At 42.7% G+C, this 20,847-nt stretch overlaps 1 protein-coding gene across 2 annotated transcripts in view; it reads left to right on the top strand.

Annotated features, from left to right (window-relative positions):
* Window positions 1–4,161: 4,161 nt before the first annotated feature.
* Window positions 4,162–20,847, top strand: part of ccar1 (cell division cycle and apoptosis regulator 1) — a 60,539-nt gene continuing 43,853 nt past the window's right edge. Inside the window, exons 1-6 of one of the 2 annotated variants that reach the window (XM_072239140.1) lie at window positions 4,162–4,232; window positions 5,682–5,799; window positions 7,412–7,581; window positions 17,550–17,594; window positions 18,611–18,643; window positions 19,403–19,590. In XM_072239140.1, the coding sequence (XP_072095241.1) occupies window positions 5,730–5,799; window positions 7,412–7,581; window positions 17,550–17,594; window positions 18,611–18,643; window positions 19,403–19,590 (506 nt within the window). In that variant the 5' untranslated portion in view covers window positions 4,162–4,232; window positions 5,682–5,729. Of the gene's footprint in view, window positions 4,233–4,263; window positions 4,467–5,681; window positions 5,800–7,411; window positions 7,582–17,549; window positions 17,595–18,610; window positions 18,644–19,402; window positions 19,591–20,847 lie in introns of those variants that run through there. The other variant, XM_072239141.1, reaches the window with a different exon arrangement.

Raw genomic sequence — 20,847 nt, 5'->3', positions numbered from 1 at the left:
ACAAGCAATTTGACATGAAAGGTAAACAGTCCAAGGACAAAGCATACGCATGAGGTGACAACAAGGAAAAGAGAAAATACAGCCCATATACTAACTGACAAAAAAAAACCTCTTTTAAAAGCGACCCCTGGTTGTGACAATGTATGAGTATTTAGATAATCAGGGACTGATTGGGGATAGTCAGCATAGCTTTGTGTGTGGTAGGTCGTGTATAACCAATCTTACAGAGTTTTTTGAGGAAGTTACCAGGAAAGTTGATAAAGGCAAGGCAGTGGATATTGTCTACCTGGACTTCAGCAAGGTATTTGACAAGGTCCCGCATGGGATGTTGGTCAAGAAGGTTCAATCGTTACAGAATAAATGAGATAGTAAAGTGGAATAGACATTGGCTTTGTGGGAGAAGCTAGAGAGTGGTAGTAGATGGCTACCTCTCTGACTGGAGGCCTGTTACTAGTGGAGTGCTAGTAATTGATGCCGGGTCCATTGCTGTTTGTCATCTATATCAACAACCTGGATGATAATGTGGTTATCTGGATCAGCATATTTGCGGATGACATCAAGACTGGGGGTGTAGCAGACAGTGAGGAAGACTATCAAGGCTTGCAGTGGGACCTGGACCAGCTGAAAAAATGGGCCGCAAAATGGCAGATGGAATTTAATGCAGACAAGTGTGAGGTGTTGCACTTTGGGAGAATCAACCTGGGTAGGTCTTACATAATGAGTGGTCGGGCATTGAGGAGTGCGGTAGAACAAAGGAGTCTAAGAATACAGATCTGTAATTCATTGAAAGTGGCAGCAGATAGATAAGATCATAAAGAAAGCTTTTCACACATTGGCTTTCATAGATCAAAGTATTGAGTACAGGAGTTGGGATATTATGTTGAAGTTGTATTAGATGTTAGTGAGACCTAATCTGGAATATTGTGTGCAGTTTTGGTCACCTACCTACAGGAAAGATGTCAATTTACAAAGATGTTGCCAGGACTGGAGGACCTGAGTTATAAGGAAAGATTGAATAGATTAGGATTTTATTCCTTGAATCGTAGAAGATTAAGGGAAGATTTGTTAGAGGTATACAGAATTATGAAGGGTATAGATAGGGGAAACGCAAGCAGGCTTTTTCCACTGAGGTTGGATGAAACTACAACTGGAGGTCATGGGTTAAGGGTGAAAGGTGAAATGTTTAAAGAGAACATGAAGGGAAACTTCTTCACTCAGAGTGTTGAATGAGCTGCCTGCACATGTGGTAGATGCAATTTCAATTTCGACTTTTAAGAGAAGTTTGGATAGGTACAAAGATGGGAGGGGTATAGAGAACTATAGTCTGGGTGCAGGTTGATGGGACTAGGCAGTTTTAATGATTTGGCATGGACTGATGGGCTGGATGGACGGTTTCGTTGTCATGGTTATCTATGACTTGATTACTGTACATTTAGTATTGGGCCTGGTTTGTACATTAAAGTCACCTTTACCCCTATACCTCAATGTTTGTATAGGAATGATTTGTGAACTTGTTCTTCAGGTTGATTTCCAGGTGCCAAGTTCAGAGATGTCATGGATCAGGTCAATAATGTTTAAAAGGGGGAGGGTGAACAGTCAGGAGTCATGGCACACATTGGTACTAACAACATAGGTAGGAAAAGGGAGGATGTAGAAAAATGAGGAGGTCCTGAAGAGAGGATATAGGGAGTTAGATAGAAAGCTAAAAAGCAGGACCTCTGAGGTTGTTCTCTCTGGATTGCTGTCTATGCCACACCTCAGTAAGGGTAAGAATAGGATGATTTGGCAGATGAATGGGTGGCTGAACAATTGGTGCAGGAGGCAGGGTTTCAGATTTCTGGATCATTGGGATCTTTTCCAAGGAAGGTATGACTTGTACAAAAAGGATGAGTTACACCTGAACCTGCTGGGGACCAATATCCCTGCAGGCAGGTTTGGTAGAGCTGTGGGGGAGGGATTAAAGTAATTTGGCAAGGGGATGGGAACTGGAGTGATATGGCTGAGGATGGGGCAATTTGTATACAATGAGATGCAGTGTGTAGCGAGACTGTAAGGAAGGACAGGCTGATGATAGGGCAAAATTGCCCCCAATAGGATGAGTCAAAGTGTAACAGGAGGCCAAAACCAAAAAGGATGATGAATACAGGACTGAAAATGTTATATTTGGATGCACACAGTTCATGTACTAAGGTAGGTGATCTTATCATGCATTTAGAGATTGGCAGGTATGATGTTGTGGCATCTCTGAGTTGTGGTTGAAAGAAAGTCATAGTTGGGAGCTTAACATTTTGTATCAAAAGGACGGGCAAGTAGGCAGAGGGGTTGGGGTGGCTCTATTGTTAAAAAGTGAAATGAAACCCTTAGAACGAGGTGACATAGGATCAGAAGATGTAGAATCCTTGTGGGTAGAGTTAAGAAACTGCAAAGACAGAAAGACCCAGATGTGGGTTATATACAGATCTCTGAAAAGCATCCAGAAAGTGGGCTACAAATTACAACTGGAGATAGAAAAGGCACGTAAAAAAGGGCAACGTTGTGATAATCATTGGGGATTTCAATATGCAGATAGATTTGGAAAATCAACTTGATGATAGATCCCAAAAGAGGGCATTTGTAGAATGCCTCTGAGGTGGCTTTTTAGAGCAGCTTCTGTTTGAACCTTCCCAGGGAACAGCAGTTCTGGATTGGGTGCCTTGCAATCACCCAGATTTGATTAGAGAGCTTAAGGTAAAGGATCACTGTCTCCTTAGGAGACAGTGATCATACTTTGATAGAATTCTCTCAGCAGCTTGAGAAGGAGAAGCTAAAATTGGATGTCTCGGTATTACAGTGGAATACAGTCTCCAGAAGTGCATAGCCTTGCACTTTGGCAGAAGGAATAAAGGTGTGGACTAAATGGGGAAAAAAATTCAAAAATCAGAGGCACAAAGCGACCTGGGAGTCCTCGTGCAGGATTCCCTAAAGGTTAATTTGCAGGCAGAGTCAGTGGTGAGGAAGGCAAATGCAATGGTAGCATTCATTCTGAGAGGACCAGAATACAAAAGCAAGGTCCTGAGGCTTTATAAGGCATTAGTCAGACCACATTTGGAATATTGTGAGCTGTTTTGGGCCTCTTATCTACGGAAAGATCCTCTGGCATTGGAGAGGATCCAGAGGAGGTTCACAAGAATGATCCCAGAAATGAAAGAGTTAATATATGAGGAACGTTTGATGGTTCTGGGCCTGTACTTGCTGGAGTTTAGGAGAATGTGGGAGTGGGGAGGGGGAGGGGGAGAATATTAGTGAAACCTATCCAATTTTGAAATGCCTAGATATAGTGACTGTTTCCTATAGTAGGATAGTCTTGGAGCAGCGTGCACAACATCAGAATTAAGGCATGCTCATTTAAAACAGAGATGAGGAAAACATTCTTCAGCCAGCGAGTGGTGAATCTGTGGAACTTACTGCCACAGGCAGCTGTGTCTGCCAAGTTATTGGATGTGCTTAAAGCAGAGTTTGATAAGTTCTTGATTAATCAGGGCATCAAAGATTACAGGGAGAAGGCAGGAGAATGGGGTTGAGAGGGATAATAAATCAACCATGATGGAATGGTGGAGCAGACTCAATGAGCCGAATGGCCTAGATCTGCTCCTATGTCTTATGATCTTCTGGGTGATATTTGTACCTGTTGTCTGGGCATGGCACAGGTTTAGGGCAGGCGTGGCAGAGCAGCGTAGGGACCTGTTGAATCTGTATTCACTGGGAATCTTGATCAAGCGACAAAATGCTTGAGGTGTTCATAGGAATGAGGCAATATGCTGTCTCAGCAGCTCAGGTAGCAACTTTGTAGGGAAATAACCGATTGGCGGTTCCTTTCATCAAAACATTCACCCTGCCCGAAACACCCACTGTTTATTCCTCTCATAGTCGTTGCGGGACCTGCTGCGTTCCTCCAGCATTTTTAGCCTGTTTAGTTGTTAAACAGTTACACTGGGCAGGGAAGTCGCTTGGCTTCTACCCTGTCAGACGTCGTGACACCATCGCAAGGGGCTGTTTACGCTTCATTGATGCAGCGACGCCCGCGTACGGCCAGTCTCGCCCTGTTGACTTTGCGCCATTGCTCTCCCGTCATCCTAAACAAGCTGGCGTATCCCCTGCGTTTGACGTCACGTGTACGTTCGACGTCAGTGAACGCGCTGACGTCGGCTCGCGGTACTCAGTATTGCGGCTGCTCCCGGTTGATGGAGGCCTCGGTGAGTATTGTCGTGCCGTCTGCCTGAGGCTGTGCACACGGTTGGAGACAGAGCGACAATAAGCGCGTTCAAGGCATGGTGTGGTGCAGCTTCGCCTCGAATGGCGGCCAACAGGAAAGAGCAGGGAGCCAATTGTAACGGGAGCACAAGGCGGGCAACTTAGATGAGTCGGCCCAGTGAGACGGTTTACTGTGGGCCCAGTACGCGGGTCCTTAAGATCCTTCACCCGGTGAGGTAATGCACTGTGTCTGGTCTCGGCCACTGCCGCCTTGACCCTGGCCACTGGGTGCATGAAGGTATAACCCATGGTACAGTTACTTTGGAAGTGTGACCCCGGGGACTGGGGACGTCAGCAGGGCTCTGGGGTTGTGTACTGCGGGTAACCCCAGGCCCTGGGGCCGTGCACTTTGGGTAACCCCGGCGCTATTGAGGTGAGGGTAATCTGTCAATGTTTTTATGCTGTATTGTGGTTGTTTTTATTGTGTATCTGTTCCCCAGGGTTGAAATGTCTATAATACCAGAGGACATGCATTGAAGGCGAGAGGGAGTAGTTTCATGGGGGTTGTAAGGGTTAAGTTTTTTACTCAGCGGTTCGTGGATGCCTGGAATGTGCTGCCTGGTATGGTAATAGAGACAAATACGTTAGAAGCTTTTAAGAGATGTTTGGATAAACACGTGAATGTAAGGAAGATGGAGGGATTAGTGTTGGTGTTTTTGATTTGCATTTTAGCTGGTTGGCACAATATTGTCGGCCAGACGGCCTGTTCCTGTGCTGTACATTTCTATGTTCTATCTCAGGCTCTTGCCTGTTGGTTTCTTTTACCTCTGGCACTGGTACAGCACATTTTTTTTTTAACTGACATGGCAGAGGGTTTTTGCACTAGTTCTGGTCTGTTGGAGTCCTTTTTACCCACGGCACCAGCAATGTGTGTATTTATTTTGGGTGCAGGAACGATCAGCCTGGCAGGTTGAATATTTTTACCTTTTGTGATCATTGCAGTAAGAGAATTTTCATTGGAAGTTGTTACACTGTGAGTGTACAGGCTGGATGTCGTGGCGCCAATTACCTTGGGTATCGGTGTGGTGCAGCACATTTCAGTTGGGGATATGCAGAGAGAGGGTGTTTGTTCCTGGGGGTGATGACAGCTTACACTTTTGCATCTGGAAGAAGTAGGAGGCTTGGGTTTTCACCTCTGGTGAGCAAAGTGACTGCCTTTCTCCCTGCAGCTGTTGACATCCTTTGTACCTTGGGGAGAGTGCATGCCTGGGCCATGGGACAATGCATGGTTGCTTAGCCTTAACCCTGAGAGAATTGCTGATATTGGCCCTGTCACATGAGATAACACAAACATCAAAAATTTCAGCAGACTAGTGTCTCGAAATAAATGTCATTACTTTTTGCATATTGAATTTCACAAGTCTAATCGTGGTTGTCATTTTAAACTCCAGGATAGCTGTACAATATTGGATTAAAGGTGATTTGCTTGATTCCTGAGTATGGCTCAGTTTGGAGGACAGAAGAATCCCCCCTGGACCACCCAGTTCTCCGCTGCTGTTACACAGCCAGGTCAGTGTGGCTAGTAATGTTATTTATTGGAGCTATATTTCTACATCCATATCTCTGTGTGTTCAGTCTCCAAAAGTACTCAGCTTTGTCAACAGTACAGCAGGTCACTTTCAGAATCTGTAAAAGTGAAACTGAGATAACAGGGTTTCCATTTAATTTACTTGGTAGTTAACAAGGACAAAGGGTTGAATTCCCTTGCTTTTTAAATTGTGCAATAGAATCCCTTGAGGGTGAAGTTGGAGCCACTGGTGCAAATATTTTATGTGGTGTTTCAAACCAACTTAATACACAATTAAAATGTCAGCCTGGGTTATGTATTTTAATCAGCTATGGTTGTTAATTTCTAACGTAAGAGTCGTGTGAAGGTTACAGGGGATGGAAAACAAACTTGTTCCCTCTTACCCACTTTCCTGCTCTCATTTCCCTGATCCCTATTTTACTTGCTTTTACTTTGAGCTGGGCCAATTAGCCAAACATCTATTGTTAGAATCATCTTCAGATCAGTTATTGAGGGGATCGTGTTGACACATAAAAGCCACTGATGTTAGAGAGCATAAAAGCTTGCATGGATGGAGGACGGCTGATTGGTAGGAAGCAGCAAGAAAGGTCATTTTCAGGTTGACAGCTTGTCACTGAGGTAACACTGAAGTCAGTGCTGGGGTTATGAGTTTTTACAGTTAATGTCTTGGAGGAAGAGAGTGAATATATGCAGCCATATCTGCAGTAGCACAAAAGCTGGTGAGAGAACAAATAGAGAAAAGGATTCAATTTATAGTGAGACGTTGTTCAAAAAGTTGGCCTCTGCTGTATAATTTGGGGAAATGTTAAGTAGGCTAGAACGTAGAAGTTTAAAGAATATGGTGCAATCCTGTTAAAGCATAACATTCTCAGGGTGACATGGACCGCTGAGAGATAACGTTTACTTTCATTCAAGAGCCCAGATGTTGAGGGCCTTGTTGCGTGCCCGTCTAAGATTATGGTGAGAAATTTCTTCTGTGAGGCTTGAATCTCTTTGGGACCTTCTCATGGGGCGCCACAGTAGCATTGCGGTTGATGCGATGCTATTACAGCTCCGGGTGTCAGAGTTCAATTCCAACACCATCGTAAGAAATTTGTCCGTCTTTCCTGTGAGCGCGTGGGTTTCCTCCAGAGGCTCCGGTTTCTTCCCACATTCCAAAGATGTACCAGTTGCTAGGTTGATGTAAATTGTCCATGATTACGCTAGGGTTAAATAGATGGGTTGCTGAATGGTGTGGCCTGTTGGGCTGGAAGGACTTAGTCAGTTATGTATCTTTAAATACTAAGTATATAAATAAAATGTATAAACCTGTGGCAACTGAGTCCTTGAGGATCAAGAGAAAGTAGCATAAAGAACTTGTCCCATTCTGTTGAGCGGCAGAATAAGTTTGTGTGGCTGAATGGCCTATTGTTCCAACTATTGATTGTAAATGGTGGTGTGTGATACTGCAAGGCAAAAAATTATCAACAGTATATTGTTACTAATCACTGTACAGCAGATTCGAATCTACTGATTTTGTTTAAAAGAGATGCTCCAATCTCCATAACTTTGTGCTCCTTTATACCATAATGTAAAATCTGCTGTTTCCATCAGGTGCACTTGGTGTTCAACCCTCTCTGCTGGGGGCTTCTCCAGCAATGTACACGCAACAGACGGCCTTGGCGGCAGCAGGTCTCACCACCCAAACAGCAACAGGCTATCAGCTCACCCAGACAGCAGCCCTTCAACAGCAGGCAGCAGCAGCAGCTGTAGCATTACAGCAGGTGGGATTGTCGAAGCTTTAGTCTTTCCAGCAGTGTGCTGAGAAATTCTATCATATTCATGGGTGTAGCCATTTGTGTATACTCTGCCCCTTTACTTCTTGGAGGTGGAACTCCAAACTGCTGGAGGCGGTGAACCCTTTAAATCACTGGGCTTATTTTTTTAAATCAGTGAATGTTCCTGAACATTGCAGGTCAGGGATGCAAAGATGGGTGTCACTTTAAGTCTTGAAGGTATACTTGTTGGATTGAATGCTGGGGTCCATTGGAAGTCATGTTGCAACTTGATTAGAATTTGAGGCTATGGCAGGGGCAGTATGTTTTAAGAGTATTTTGCATTGGGTATAAAATTACACCTTCGAGTTCTAATGTATTGTAAAGCAATTTTAACAGGAAAGTTAGCCTGAGAATCAGAATCAGGTTTATTATCACCAGCATGTGACGTGAAATTTTCAATGCAATACATAATCTAGCAGAGAAAAAAATAATAAAGTAAAAATAATAATGAACAAGTAAATCAATTACAGTATACATATATTGAATAGATTTTAAAAAACATGCAAAAACAGAAAATACTTTTTTTTAAAAATGTGAGGTAGAGTTCAAAGATTCAGTGTCCATTTAGGAATCGGATGGCAGAGGGGAAGAAGCTGTTGCTGAATCGCTGAGTGTGTGCCTTCAGGCTTCTGTACCTCATACCTGATGGTAACGGTGAGAAAAGGGCATGCCCTGGGTGCTGGAGGTCCTTAATAATGGATGCTGCCTTTCTGAGACACCACTGCCCTGAAGTTGTTCTGGGTACTTTGTAGGCTATACTTTGTACCCAAGATGGAGTTGACTAGATTTACAACCCTCTGCAGCTGGCGAAATGGTTTAAGAGCTTGAAGGCAGCAAAGCTAAAGCCGTTACAAAAGATGGAGCTCATGAGGACGTTCATGATCCCAAGGATCTACTACTGTCTGACTCTCAACGAAATGTCACAGAACTCCCTGAAGGACTTGGGCCAGCTGATCAGGGCGACGGCAAACAAGGTTCTCCATCGATCCCAGGATACCATCGACGGGGTATTATATGCCAGAAATAGAGGTGGAGGGCTGTGCCTGCCTAAACTGGAGGTGCAAATCCCGATTGCTGTCATCAGAAAGAGGCTGGCACTGGAACACTCGGAGGACAGGATAACCAGAGACTCGTTCACTATGGCTGACGAGGATAACCAGGGCACAGTTGAGAGTCTGGTGAATCTCGAGGTTCTGAAGAAAGTCATGGGGGAGCAGGAGTTCAACACCTCAGCATTTATATTGGACGAGGTGTGAACCTCCAAGGGGGTGTGTGTAGACCTGGGGGGAGATGATGGAGGAGGAATAGAGATTGCCACGCTTCCAGCAATTCAAGATGTTCCAGTTTTAGTTTAGTTTAACTTCAGAATTAGTGGAATGCATGCTGAAAAGTCAAAGGTCAGCCATTGATATTGGAATAAGAAACCAATAAAGTGAGGGAAAATAAATGATTAGATATGGAAAGTTATTGAAAGTGGGCAGTATTTTAAAAGTTATGTAAAAAAAGTTTTGCTACTGAAAATGAGCCTTCATCTTATTGCCCTAATACAAAATTAAGCTACTTTAGATGCAGGATACTTGAAATTGAACAAGGTGCTGTAAAGGATTAGCATCTGTGAAGACAGATCTGTCTGGATGAGGTGTAAATGGGAGAAGCTGAATAATTATTTGAAAAGCCACAATGGGATAAAAGAATGCTAGGGATGTGAAATGCAATTGCTGGACATTGATGAGCTGCAGTTGTCAGATAATTGGGAGGTGATGGGTGTGCTTCATTGGAACAATGCTGGAAGCCTGAAAGAGAAGGGGTGCAAACTAACAGGCGACCAGAAGCTTGGAGTCACACTTGCTGATGAGTGTAGGTATTCTGCATGCAAATACCCGAACTGCTTTTTATTTTGCCAGTGTAAAGGAGACCACATTGTCAGTTGTAATTGCAGAACAAGTAACTCACAACTTCTTGACAATAGGAAAGGAGGATGCAATTGAAGACATTCCATCTTGTCCTGACTTGTGCTTTGTGGAAAGGCTTTGGAATGTCAGGAAGTGGTCACACCATTGAATGCCTGGCCTGTGATAACTAGTTCATAGTCCTCTCCCAAAAAAACCTGAAATGCCATTAAATACCATATATTCCGGAGTATATAGTCGAGGAAAGAGGACCAGGTTGAGACAACAGAGACTTATGGAGAAGAGGAGTTCGGTGGGTAATACTGTCCCGGCTGACCGAAAGTGCACTGAGAGCGGTAAGCGTAAAGGAGTTGGGTGCTTACTGATCTGGTTAACAACATATGGTGCAATCCGGGGCATATTACGATCAAGGAACGTGTTTGCAGACTGGATATTGAACTTTTTACTGTTGGACTTTGGCCACATTCCACCGTGATACAACACTTGGCGGCACAGGAGGTCGTTCCTGCCTGTAGCCATCGAATGTGCAGCTCCTCCCGTGGAGGGTCAGACACCCTGAGCCAATAGACTGGTCCTGGACTTATTTTCCATCTGGCATAGTTTGCATTTTGTTGTTTGATTGTTTGTGGTTTTTGTATTGCTATATTTACGCTCTATTCTTGGTTGGTGCGGCTGTAACGAAACCCAATTTCCCTCGGGATTAATAAAGTATATCTATCTATCTATAAGCTGACCTCCCATTTTCAAGGTTAAAAAAAGTGACTTTTTTATGTTACCTTTGTATAAGCCAGCCCCTTTTGTAGAGGTTTTTGATTTAACCAGAAAAGATCACAAGATCTCACATGCTGGTACTCAGCTTTGCTGGATCCGGAACTTGGAAATTTTGTGAACCAGTACCTGCTAAGAAAGCAGGCCTACACATTGTAGAGTGTTATAAGCAAATTCTTAATAAATAAATCAGGGAGGGAAATTTTTGATTAGGTCTCCAATGGTAAAGAATCCTCTGGAATGTAACCCCCGTGAAACCATTTAGCACCCATCGTAATTTCGTTAAAACATAACACGGGGTGGCGGAATCAGTACATGTTCTCAGTATTGAGTTTGCGACCACCATGTACAAAAGATTAAAACGAATGCAATATGATGCTGGCTTCAAGCTGAAGGTTGCTGATTTTGCTAAAGGAACGAATAATTCTGTAGCTGCTAAGAAGTTTACTGTAAACGAGAAACAAGTGAGGGAGTGGAGAAAGGCAGAGGACACGCTGAGGGAAATGCCAAAGACGAATGTGCAAACCGCAGGAAAACATACCAGTGGCCAGAACGGGAAGAAAAAGTTTTAGAGTGTGTGAATCACCAGCCATCGTCTGGATACATTGTTACCAGAGAAATGATTCGAGTTCAAGCGTTGAAATGGGACAAGAAACACAGTGAGGCCAGCGAGAATTTCAAAGCTACGTGAAGTTGGTGCACCTGATTTATGAATAGACGTGATCTTGTGCTGAGACAAAAAACAAAGATTGCTCAGAAAATTCCTGCAGGGTGTTGTTTACGTCCAAAAACGCTGCTGGATGGACGAAGCAGGTTGCTTGAAGTGGGTTAAAGAGGTGTGACATCGACATCCAAAAGGTTTCAGGAAGGAAAAGCCGCTACTTGTCTGGGACATGTTCGAAGCGCACTTGTCAGGTGAGACAAAAGCAACATTGAAAGCTGAAAATACGGACATTGCAGTCATCCCCGGTGATTTGATGTCTGTGCTCCAGCCACTAGATGTGAGTTTAAACAAACCATTCTAAGAATTCATGCATCGACAGTGGAACGAATTTGACTCAAAAACAGCCAATAAATACGACCTGTCTTCCGTGTATTCATTTTTCCAAAGTTGGCGCCCTCTGTATAAGCCGTCTCCCTAATTTTAGGGCCAAATTCTCGGCTTATACACCGGAATTTACGGTATCAAGAGTAGGTGGATAGATTATTTCTTGTAGGAAATAGTAATTGCACAAAAATGTTGCTTATCATTTATCAGCCTACACATGAATGTTGTACTTAATTTCCCATTACACCGCTGGCGTTCAGGGCAACAGTGAAGATCCTCCATTGCTGTTGCACACAGCTATAGAACGATTCTTCATTTCTGTTTCCGTAACAATTTTTTTTTGACTGGTCAGGGTTGTTAGCCCTGAGCTGAACCCCCAAACTTGGAGGATTGGTGAACCACTCGTCGTCTGGCCTATACCCTTTGACCTGTTTGGGATAGGTGACCCTAACAAATGCCAAAGCACAAGGCCCTGACTCCAGCTATCACAGCTCTCCAGTTCGTTTGGACATGCCGGTCTCCAAACCCAATAACAAACCTGTGCTCCTCTTGGAAGACATGAATGTTGTGTTCTATACCAAACCCTGAGGTCATTCACGCCCATCTGAACTTGTTCTGTCATTGGTTAACAACTTAAACCCCACACAAAGCAAATAACTGACAACCTGCATAAGTTCATCCTTGATATTTTGTGTTGGGATATATGGAGCATTCTTTGTTCATCTATTCTGTTCAGGACTCCCTCTTTTGGTTATCCTGACTATAGTGGTGCTGCTTCCAGCTCTCCTGTTGCGCTGGAAAATTTCTTCTCAGTTTAATTTAATATCTTGCTGTTATCTGCAATTGTCTGCTTCTGACTCCTCCTTTCTCATTTTCTAATTCCCTGTTAAGGAAGAGGTTGTGACTGAGGTAAATTTCAAATCCATGGACTCCCAGAGCTATTTTGTTTGCACTCATTTCATTCAGCTTCCAGTAAAGAACATAGAACAGTACAGCACAGGAACGGGCACTTCAGCTCACAATGTTGTGCTGAACCAATTAAACTAGTAATCAAATGCTTAACTAAATTAATATTCCCATTTCTCTTACAATCATGTGTCTATCTAAACATCTCTGAAAGTGACTAATATTTCTGTCTCTACTACCACCCAGGAAGTGCATTCCAGGCTCCCACCACATTCTGTTTTTTAAAAAAAATAATAACTTGCCCCCTTGCTCCTCACATCTCATTTGTACCCCCTTTCACCTTAAATGTATGCCTTCTAATATGAGCCATTTCAACCGTTGGGAAAAGATATTGTCTGTCTACTCTATCTATGTCTCTCAACCTTATAAACCTCCATCAGATCTGCTGTTCCAGCAAAACCAGCCCAAGTTTGTCCAACCTCTAAATTATAGTACGTGCCCTCTAATGCAGACAGCAGTCTGGGAAACCCCTGTCTAAGGCATGAGGTGTCAAACTACCGGCCCGTGAAGGGGTCCAATCCAGCCCGCGGGATGATTTGGGGGGCGGGGGAGAGTATATTCATGACCATTTATTATGTATCTGTACAGCAGCCTCTCTCTCTCTCTCCCACCGCTGTCTGTGCCGCCTGCTGCGCCGGCAGCTTGTGTGTACTTAGAAAACAATAGGCGGCAGTTAACCACCCGCTGTGCATAAGCCCCTACCACCCTGCACTGAAGATCACTAGGGCCCCACTTGTGTCGTCAGACACAGTATAAACACACAGAGTACTCGGGTAAGTTAACACCTGTAGCAAGGCTGAGACTGTTTGCTGCTGTGGTTCAAAATGCTGTCCAAGAAAAGAAAAGTTGATATTGAAGGTCCAATGTTCAACCATAATTGGAAAGATCGTTTTTCCTTCTGTGAGGTCAACAGCAAACCTGTGTGTCTGATATGTTCGCAACAAGTGGCTGTGGCAGAAGAGTACAATATCAAACTATACTGAGATGTCACACAGAGAAAAATATGGAAGTACGCAGGATGAATCAGAACGCAAAAGGTAAATGAACTTGAAGCAGCTCTGAAAAACCAGCAATCAGTGTTCACCAAAAGTCGAGAGAGTCATGATGGAGCTGTCAAGGCCGGCTATATTATTTCCAACAAAATAGCTGCTGTGTCAAAGCCATACTTGGAGGGGGAATTCATCAAAGCATGCATGCTGACGGCGGCTAAGCTGGTGTGCCCTGAGAAGAGACAGGCTTTTGGTAATATCAGCTTGTCAAGAAATACTGTGGCAGAGAGAATCAGGGACCTTGATTTGAACAGTCAACTAAAAGGCAAAGTGAAGTGAAGTTATTTATTGCCTTCTCTATTGCAATTGATGAGAGCACCGACGTAACTGATGTAGCTCAATTGGGAATATTTATTCATGGTGTTGATGCATCTTTGTCACCAAGGAGTTTGTGGAGATGGTGCCCATGACAAACACCACAACGGCGAACGACGTTTTCTGCGGCCTCATCGAGGCCTTGGACAGATGGGGTTGACTGGAGTCATGCTGTCAGCATTATGAAATATTGAGTGTCATAATATTGTGATTTATTCATTTTCTGACTATTATTGTAAATGTGATCACCTCAATAAAAATTAGAGGCTAACTGTTCATTGTCTGAGTTTGATTGCTGGAAGCAGGCTAATAAAAACTAGGTGCAGTTATGTAGCCTACATTTACAATTTGTTTCATTAGGTCTACATTTGTGTCTGCTAATGTTCGATTTCAAGTGGTTTATTAATGGAAAGGGTGTGGCTCCCAAAACAATCTTAGCCAAAATAGCATCGTTTTTTTCTCTCTCTCATCACAACTTTCTTGTAGCCTACGACTAAGTTAATACCAATCATAAAAATAATACTTGCATAAGAAAGTATGAAGAAACGAAATTCGTAAAGTGAGACACTTTGTAGTTATAGCAGAGACTGAGACACATGAGAGCAGGGTGAAAAAATGAAGGCAACGAAAGCTGTGGGAGTACGCATGCATGCGTTCGCGCGTGCACAACTGATCCGGCCCGCATGAAGTTGCATTTTGCCCAATCCGGCCCGTGACCTAAAATGAGTTTGACACCCCTGGTCTAAAGCCTTTACATCCTTCCTGTAATGGGGCGACCAGAACTGTATGCAATACTCCAGATATGGCCAAAGCAGAGTTTTATAAAGCTGCAACTTTTGATTAATGAAGACAAACATGCCATATGCCTTTTGGACCATCCTATAAACCTGTGTAGCCACTTTCAGGAAGCTTTTGACTTGGACCCAAAGATCCCCCGCTCATCAACACTGTTAAGGATCTTGCCCTTAGTGCACAAGTGATCAAATGCTCTCTTTGCATTTGTCCTACCAAGGTGCAACACTTCACATTTGGCCGGGTTAAACTGCATCTGCCACTTCTCTGCCCATACCTGCAACTGATCCCATTGTATTCTTTGCCGGTCTTCCATGCTACCCACAACACCAACAATCTTCATATCATCTGCAGACTTACCAACCCACCCATCTACAGTGTATTGCCATCAGGTCATTTACATACACCACAAACAATAGAAGTCCCAGAACAAATCCTTGCAGAATACCACTAACCACAGATAACCAGCGAGAAAAAGTCCCTTCAACCACTGCCCTCTGTCTTCAATTGGCAAGCACAATCAAGTTTGTAAGACATGACACCACACACAAAAGACATGCTCACTCTCTCTAATTAGTTCATGGTTTTCCAAACACTCATAAATCCTTTACACAATTCTATACAGTAACTTCCCAACTACTGACATGAGACACACCAGACTGTAGCTTCCAGGAGAAAACAATTCCGATTGAGGTTAGAGACCAAGTTGGATGCCCATCAGGATTTGCAGGCCATTACTTCCTACAAAGTGAAACCTAACATCATGAGTGGCTGTGATGCTTCACTCCCAGATATGCTTGACAACTTTTATGCACTTTTTTGAAAGGGAGAGTAAACCTACACTTTTGTGAATCCCTGTGACGTCTATCCTGGAGAGTGAACCCTAGCAAGGCAAGAGGCCCTGATGGTGTACGTATCTGGTGAGGCTCTGAAAACCTGTGCGAACCATCTGGCCGAAGTGTTAAGGACATCTTCAATCTCTCACTGCTACAGTCGGAGGCTCCCACCTGATTTAAAAGGGTGATAATCATACCGATGCCCAAGAAGAGCAGGGTGAGCTCTCTGGACAACTATTGCCCAGTGGTATTCACATCTACTGTGATGAAGTGCTTTGAGAGATTGGCCGTGGCTCCTACCTAAACCTGTACCTGCCGCAATTTGCCTATTGCCACAATAGGTCTACAGTGGATGCAACCTCACTGGCTCATCACTTGACCTTGGATCACATAGACAATAGTAATACCTATGTCAGGCTCTGTTTATTGATTACAGCACAGCTTTCAACAAGCTCCAAAACTTTGGCCTCTGTACCTCCCTTTGCAACTGGATCCTTGACTCTTTCACTAGGAGACCAGAGTTAGTACAGATCGGAAATAACATCTCCTCTTCACTGACAATCAATGCTGGCTCACCTCAAGGATATGTGCTTAGTTAGCACAGTGCTCTACTTTGTCTACACTCATGACTGTGTAGGTAGGCACAGCTCAAATGGCATCTATAAATTTGCCAATGACATAACTATGGGCAGATTTTCAGATGTTGCAAGATGGTGTACAGGAGTGAGATAATAGGTTAAGTAGTGTTGTAACAATGACTTTGCACTCAACTTTAGTAAGACCAAAGAATTGATTGTGGTCTTCAGGAAGTGGAGGTCAAGGACCAGTCCTCATCGAGGGGTCAGAAGTGGAAAGGGTGAGCAGTTTCAAGTTCCTGGGTGTCAACATCTCTAATGATCTATCTTGGACCCAACATTGATGCAGTTGCAAAGAAGGCATGACAGTGGCTATATTTCATTAGGAGTTTGAGGAGATTTGGTATGTCACCAAGAACATTCTCAAATTTCTATAGATGTACTGTGGTGAACATTGCATCACCATCTGGTATGGAGGGGCCATTGCACCGGATGAGAAAAAGCTCAAAGCTATAAACTCAGCCAACTCTATCATGGGCACTAACCTTCCCCGTATCGAGGACACCTTCAAAAGGCAATGCCTTCAAAAGGTGGCACCCATTATTGAGGACCCCTGTCACCCAGGTCATGCCTAATTCTTATTGCTACCATTGAGGAGGTATAGGATCCTGAAGAATTTTCAGGAACAACTCCTCTGCCATCAGATTTCTGAACTGAAAATGACCCATGAATGCTACCCCAATGTTTTCCCCTCTTTTTGCACTACTTATTTATGTTTTGTATATAATTATTGTAATTTATTGTAGTTATTATGTATTGCGATGTACTGCTGCAAAAGCACAAATTTCACGGCGTATGCCAATGATTCTGATTCTGAATTATCCTTGGTTCCCTTCTGTAATAATGGAACAACATTCGCTACTCCATTGAGTTTTCCTAGTCCCTTTGTCAACTGTTGCAAATATACTGCTTTCATAGTATATTTCACACATGTGCTTGACACTCCTTCCCACTCCTCTTCCCTTTCCCCACCCAAACCCATTGCCCTCTTTCCATCCTACCAGTCTCAACAATCATGGATTGACTTCTATAGTCTTGAATGCACCCATCAGAGCCAGGTTTATTGTCATTGACATATAGCCTGAAAGTTGTTGTTTTGCGGCATTGTGATATCACCATTAAACACAACATCCCTACTCCTAAAATTTGAACACTGTTCACTGCTTACACTTCTTCCCCTTCCCCTAACTCATTCTGGCTTCTGCCCCCTTTCTTTCCAATATTGATGAGGAGTCTCAGCCTGAAATGTCAACTCTTCAGACCCCTACATAGACGTTGTTTGACTGGCTTTAGTTCCTCCAGCATTTTGTGTGTGTAGCTCAAGATTTCCAGCATCTGCAGAATTTGTGTTAAAAATAGAATTTTGTGTATATGAGGACATTAATGGGAGAGAGTCAGGAAACACCATTGTGAGCATGGTTTCAATGGCTGTTTGTGGACAATTTTTGGGTTTATTCTTTTCCATTAGTGATAATGTGATAGAAGAGATGCTCCTGGGAGTTTAGTTATGTGGTATAATGGGATATGTGTACAGATGGCAGGGAATGTTATATTCAATTGTTTGATTTTCACTGTGCTGTCTGTTTAATTTTCAGCAATATCAACAGCCCCAACAAACCATTTACAGTGTCCAGCAACAGGTTTGTGTAAAACTTTTTGTAAGTCTTGTACGAATGAACAGTTTGCAGATGTTAACACTATTGCTGGCTTCTGGAAAAAAACATGTTTCCAATTAATTTTTATCTTTAAAATTTTAGCTGATAAATTCACCAGTCTTTTGAGAAGATTAATATTTGGACTGTAGCTATCAGTCAGATTTGGCTGAAATCCATCTCATTTCCCCTATTCTTCATTGTTGCCAATGTGATCCACCTTGTGTACTTTCTATAACTGTATCGACTTTCAAAGTATGATGACAATGTGGCCGGCATCTGTTCCTGGTAGTTGAGAGGCTTTGCTTTAGGTCCTCATTCTCCCAAAATGTTAAAATTACCATATTGTGGCATGGAACAGTGAGTATTTTTTCCTTATGCTCAAGGCAGTAGGTAATGGTAGCGAGGGTTATGATTGTTGACCCAACCTTTCAAATATTCGGAGCTACATAACCAAGTCATGTGATTGTAGCTCTGAACCATCAAGACCAAGTGGTTAGTGGTGAACAAACAGCAGTACCCTTTCATTGCACTTGCACAGAAACACTCTGCGTCTATGCAAATTAATATTAATCAAGGACAGACCACCTTGCCAACTGAGATAGCTCACTTTTGATACCTTTGGGAGAGATGAATTTTCTCTCCTCACAAAAGAAACGGCTTTCTCTGACTTAATTCCTGTCTTCTGCATGGGAGGTATGTCTGGACTTTTAAACTCAGTTTTACAATTCCATTGAGCCAGCTTGAGGGCATTTGTATACTGAGTTTAGTGATTGTTAATTGTCTAATCACTACATTCTGAATTTTCAAGTCCATTTTTGGACTGTAAGCTTAGCAAACTGGTAGCATTTGACATCGTTCACTCTGGTTCATGAAGCAATTGGTGCTGCTGGTTAGTATTGCATGATTATAATATGGTCAGAGCTTAGAGAACAGTGCTGATCATTTTGAAAATTGGAATAATTAAACTGAAAGCACATACTAATTTTCACTTTTTTTTTCAGTTGCAGCAGCCCCAGCAAGCCTTGCTTTCTCAAGTAAGTTTACTGTTTATTTTTAAACTGTGAATATGCTAGTGAGTTTCATTTCATGATGTCAATGGTTTAGTTAAGTCATTATTGATTCTTGAGTGTTTAGAACTGGAAATTTAAAAAAAATCTGCAGATGCTAGAAATAATGTCGGCATTCTGATAGTACTGGTATCCTGTGTTTCCTCCCACACCGGTCACAACACTGTACTGGTATTCTTGCAGGTGTCACTTTCTACCAATTAGGTTCTTGCTACGATGTAGATTTTATAAAGGCACTTTTCCAGACATGTGTACTACCTTTCAAAATCTTACAAAAGTCAGTATATTTGATAGCAGTCACCATGGATTGTCTAGAGCATTTGAGAGCATCAATTTGAGTCAAAAAGATACTTTCAATGTGTTGATATTGTTCTTTGTAAATTCTGCTTTGGGCCCACTTGTACAAGGTACGATACACATTTTGGAATTGAGTGTGGTTTCGGTTTACTCTGAAACGATATCCACAGCATTGATAGCCACCTGATAACCATTCACCAGGTGCATGCTGAGAAAGTATTAACAAGCTTTGAATCATAGTTTTGGGTGGGTTCTTCGTGGTTGACTCTGCGCATAGGAATATTGGAATGTGATTTACTAGATTTTATGGAATTAAAGATAGTGAAACACTAATTTTTGGAACCATTACTCTGAACTCCAGAACTTTGTGCAGTATTTTTGACTTATCGTTTGTCTTGGGGGTTATTGCTTTCTTTGTTTTCTTTTCAGCCTGCAGTGGCTTTGCCTACAAGCCTCAACGCCCCACAGACAACTGCACAAATCACCGTCTCTTACCCAACACCACGCTCTGCCCAGAAACAAAATCAGCCCCAAAAGCAACGAGTCTTCACTGGGGTTGTAACTAAACTTCATGATACATTTGGATTTGTGGATGAAGATGTTTTTTTCCAGCTAAGGTATCGTGCTTTATCTTTAACCTTCCACAAGGAAAAGAGCACAGTAGATCCCCTCATCTTGAACTGCCTCACATTATGATCATAGTTAAGTGTCTCCAGTTAGTTCTGTAACTCTCAGCATCACTGGCACACCAAAAAAAAAAACCTTTTTCAGTTGCAGTTTGCAACATTTAATTTGACTTATTTCACCTGCAGCAGCATTGTGCTGCTGATAAATTCCAAATTTGTTTCCCAGTGGGCTGAGGGGACTTTCTGATTTCACTTCCAAAGGCCCATTTATGATTTTAAATCTCTGCACCCCTGCTAAAGACTTCTGTGGATGAAAGTTTCCTTCTTCCTTTTAATCATCTTAGATTATTGATTATTCTGTGGTCAAAAGAGCAGAAAATTGTGCGACCTATCCTTATTGCGTCCCTCTTTTAGCCCAAAGGGCATTCTGGTGTATCTGGCTGAAACCTCTCTTAGTGTTGAATGGAGAATACCTGGAAAGGAATAATTAGTAGGGCCTGAAAAGAATGTTTCCCTTTGCAAAATCAAATGTGTCAATGGACATTTTTACAAAGATGGATAAAGATATACACTCAGTTTCTACTTTATTAGGTACATCTGTACACCTCATTAATGCAAATATCTAATCAGCTAATCATAACAGCACTTAAGTACATAAAAGCATGCAGACATGGTCAAAAGGTTCAGTTGCTGTGCAGATCAAACATCAGAATGGGGAACAGAATGTGACTGACTGTTGAATGATTGTTGATGTCTGGCAGGGTAGTTTGAGCATTTCAGAAACGGCTGATCTGGTGCTTTCATGCACAACAGTTTTTAAAGCTTACACAGAATGATGCAAAAAACATCCAGTGAATGACAGAGGGTTCTGTGGATGAAAATGCCTTGTTACTGAGAGAGGTCAGAGGAGAATGGCCAGACTGGTTCAAGCTGACAGGAAAGCGACTAACTCAAATAACCACGTTACAACAGTGGTGTGCAGAAGAACATCTTTGAGTGCACAGCATGTCAGGCCTTAAGGTGGATGGGCTACAGCAGCAGAAGACCCTGAACATACACTCACTTCATTAGGTACAGGAGATAACTAATAACGTGGCCACTGAGTTTAGGTTAAGAAGTCAACTCAGTCACTTACAGTCCAGAGAATAAATATTTCAATTCAGCCGGAAAAAAATGAGGGGAGTGAGTTGAATTTGGTGGCAAAGGAGATGAATTCTGGTGAAGACTGAAGATGTGGTTTTCCTTACA

This window comes from Mobula birostris, chromosome 21, assembly GCF_030028105.1.
Source record: "Mobula birostris isolate sMobBir1 chromosome 21, sMobBir1.hap1, whole genome shotgun sequence".
NCBI classification, from domain to species: domain Eukaryota; kingdom Metazoa; phylum Chordata; class Chondrichthyes; order Myliobatiformes; family Myliobatidae; genus Mobula; species Mobula birostris.
The sequence above is the reverse complement of the archived record's forward strand: the minus strand, read 5'-3'. Positions and strand labels throughout refer to the sequence as shown.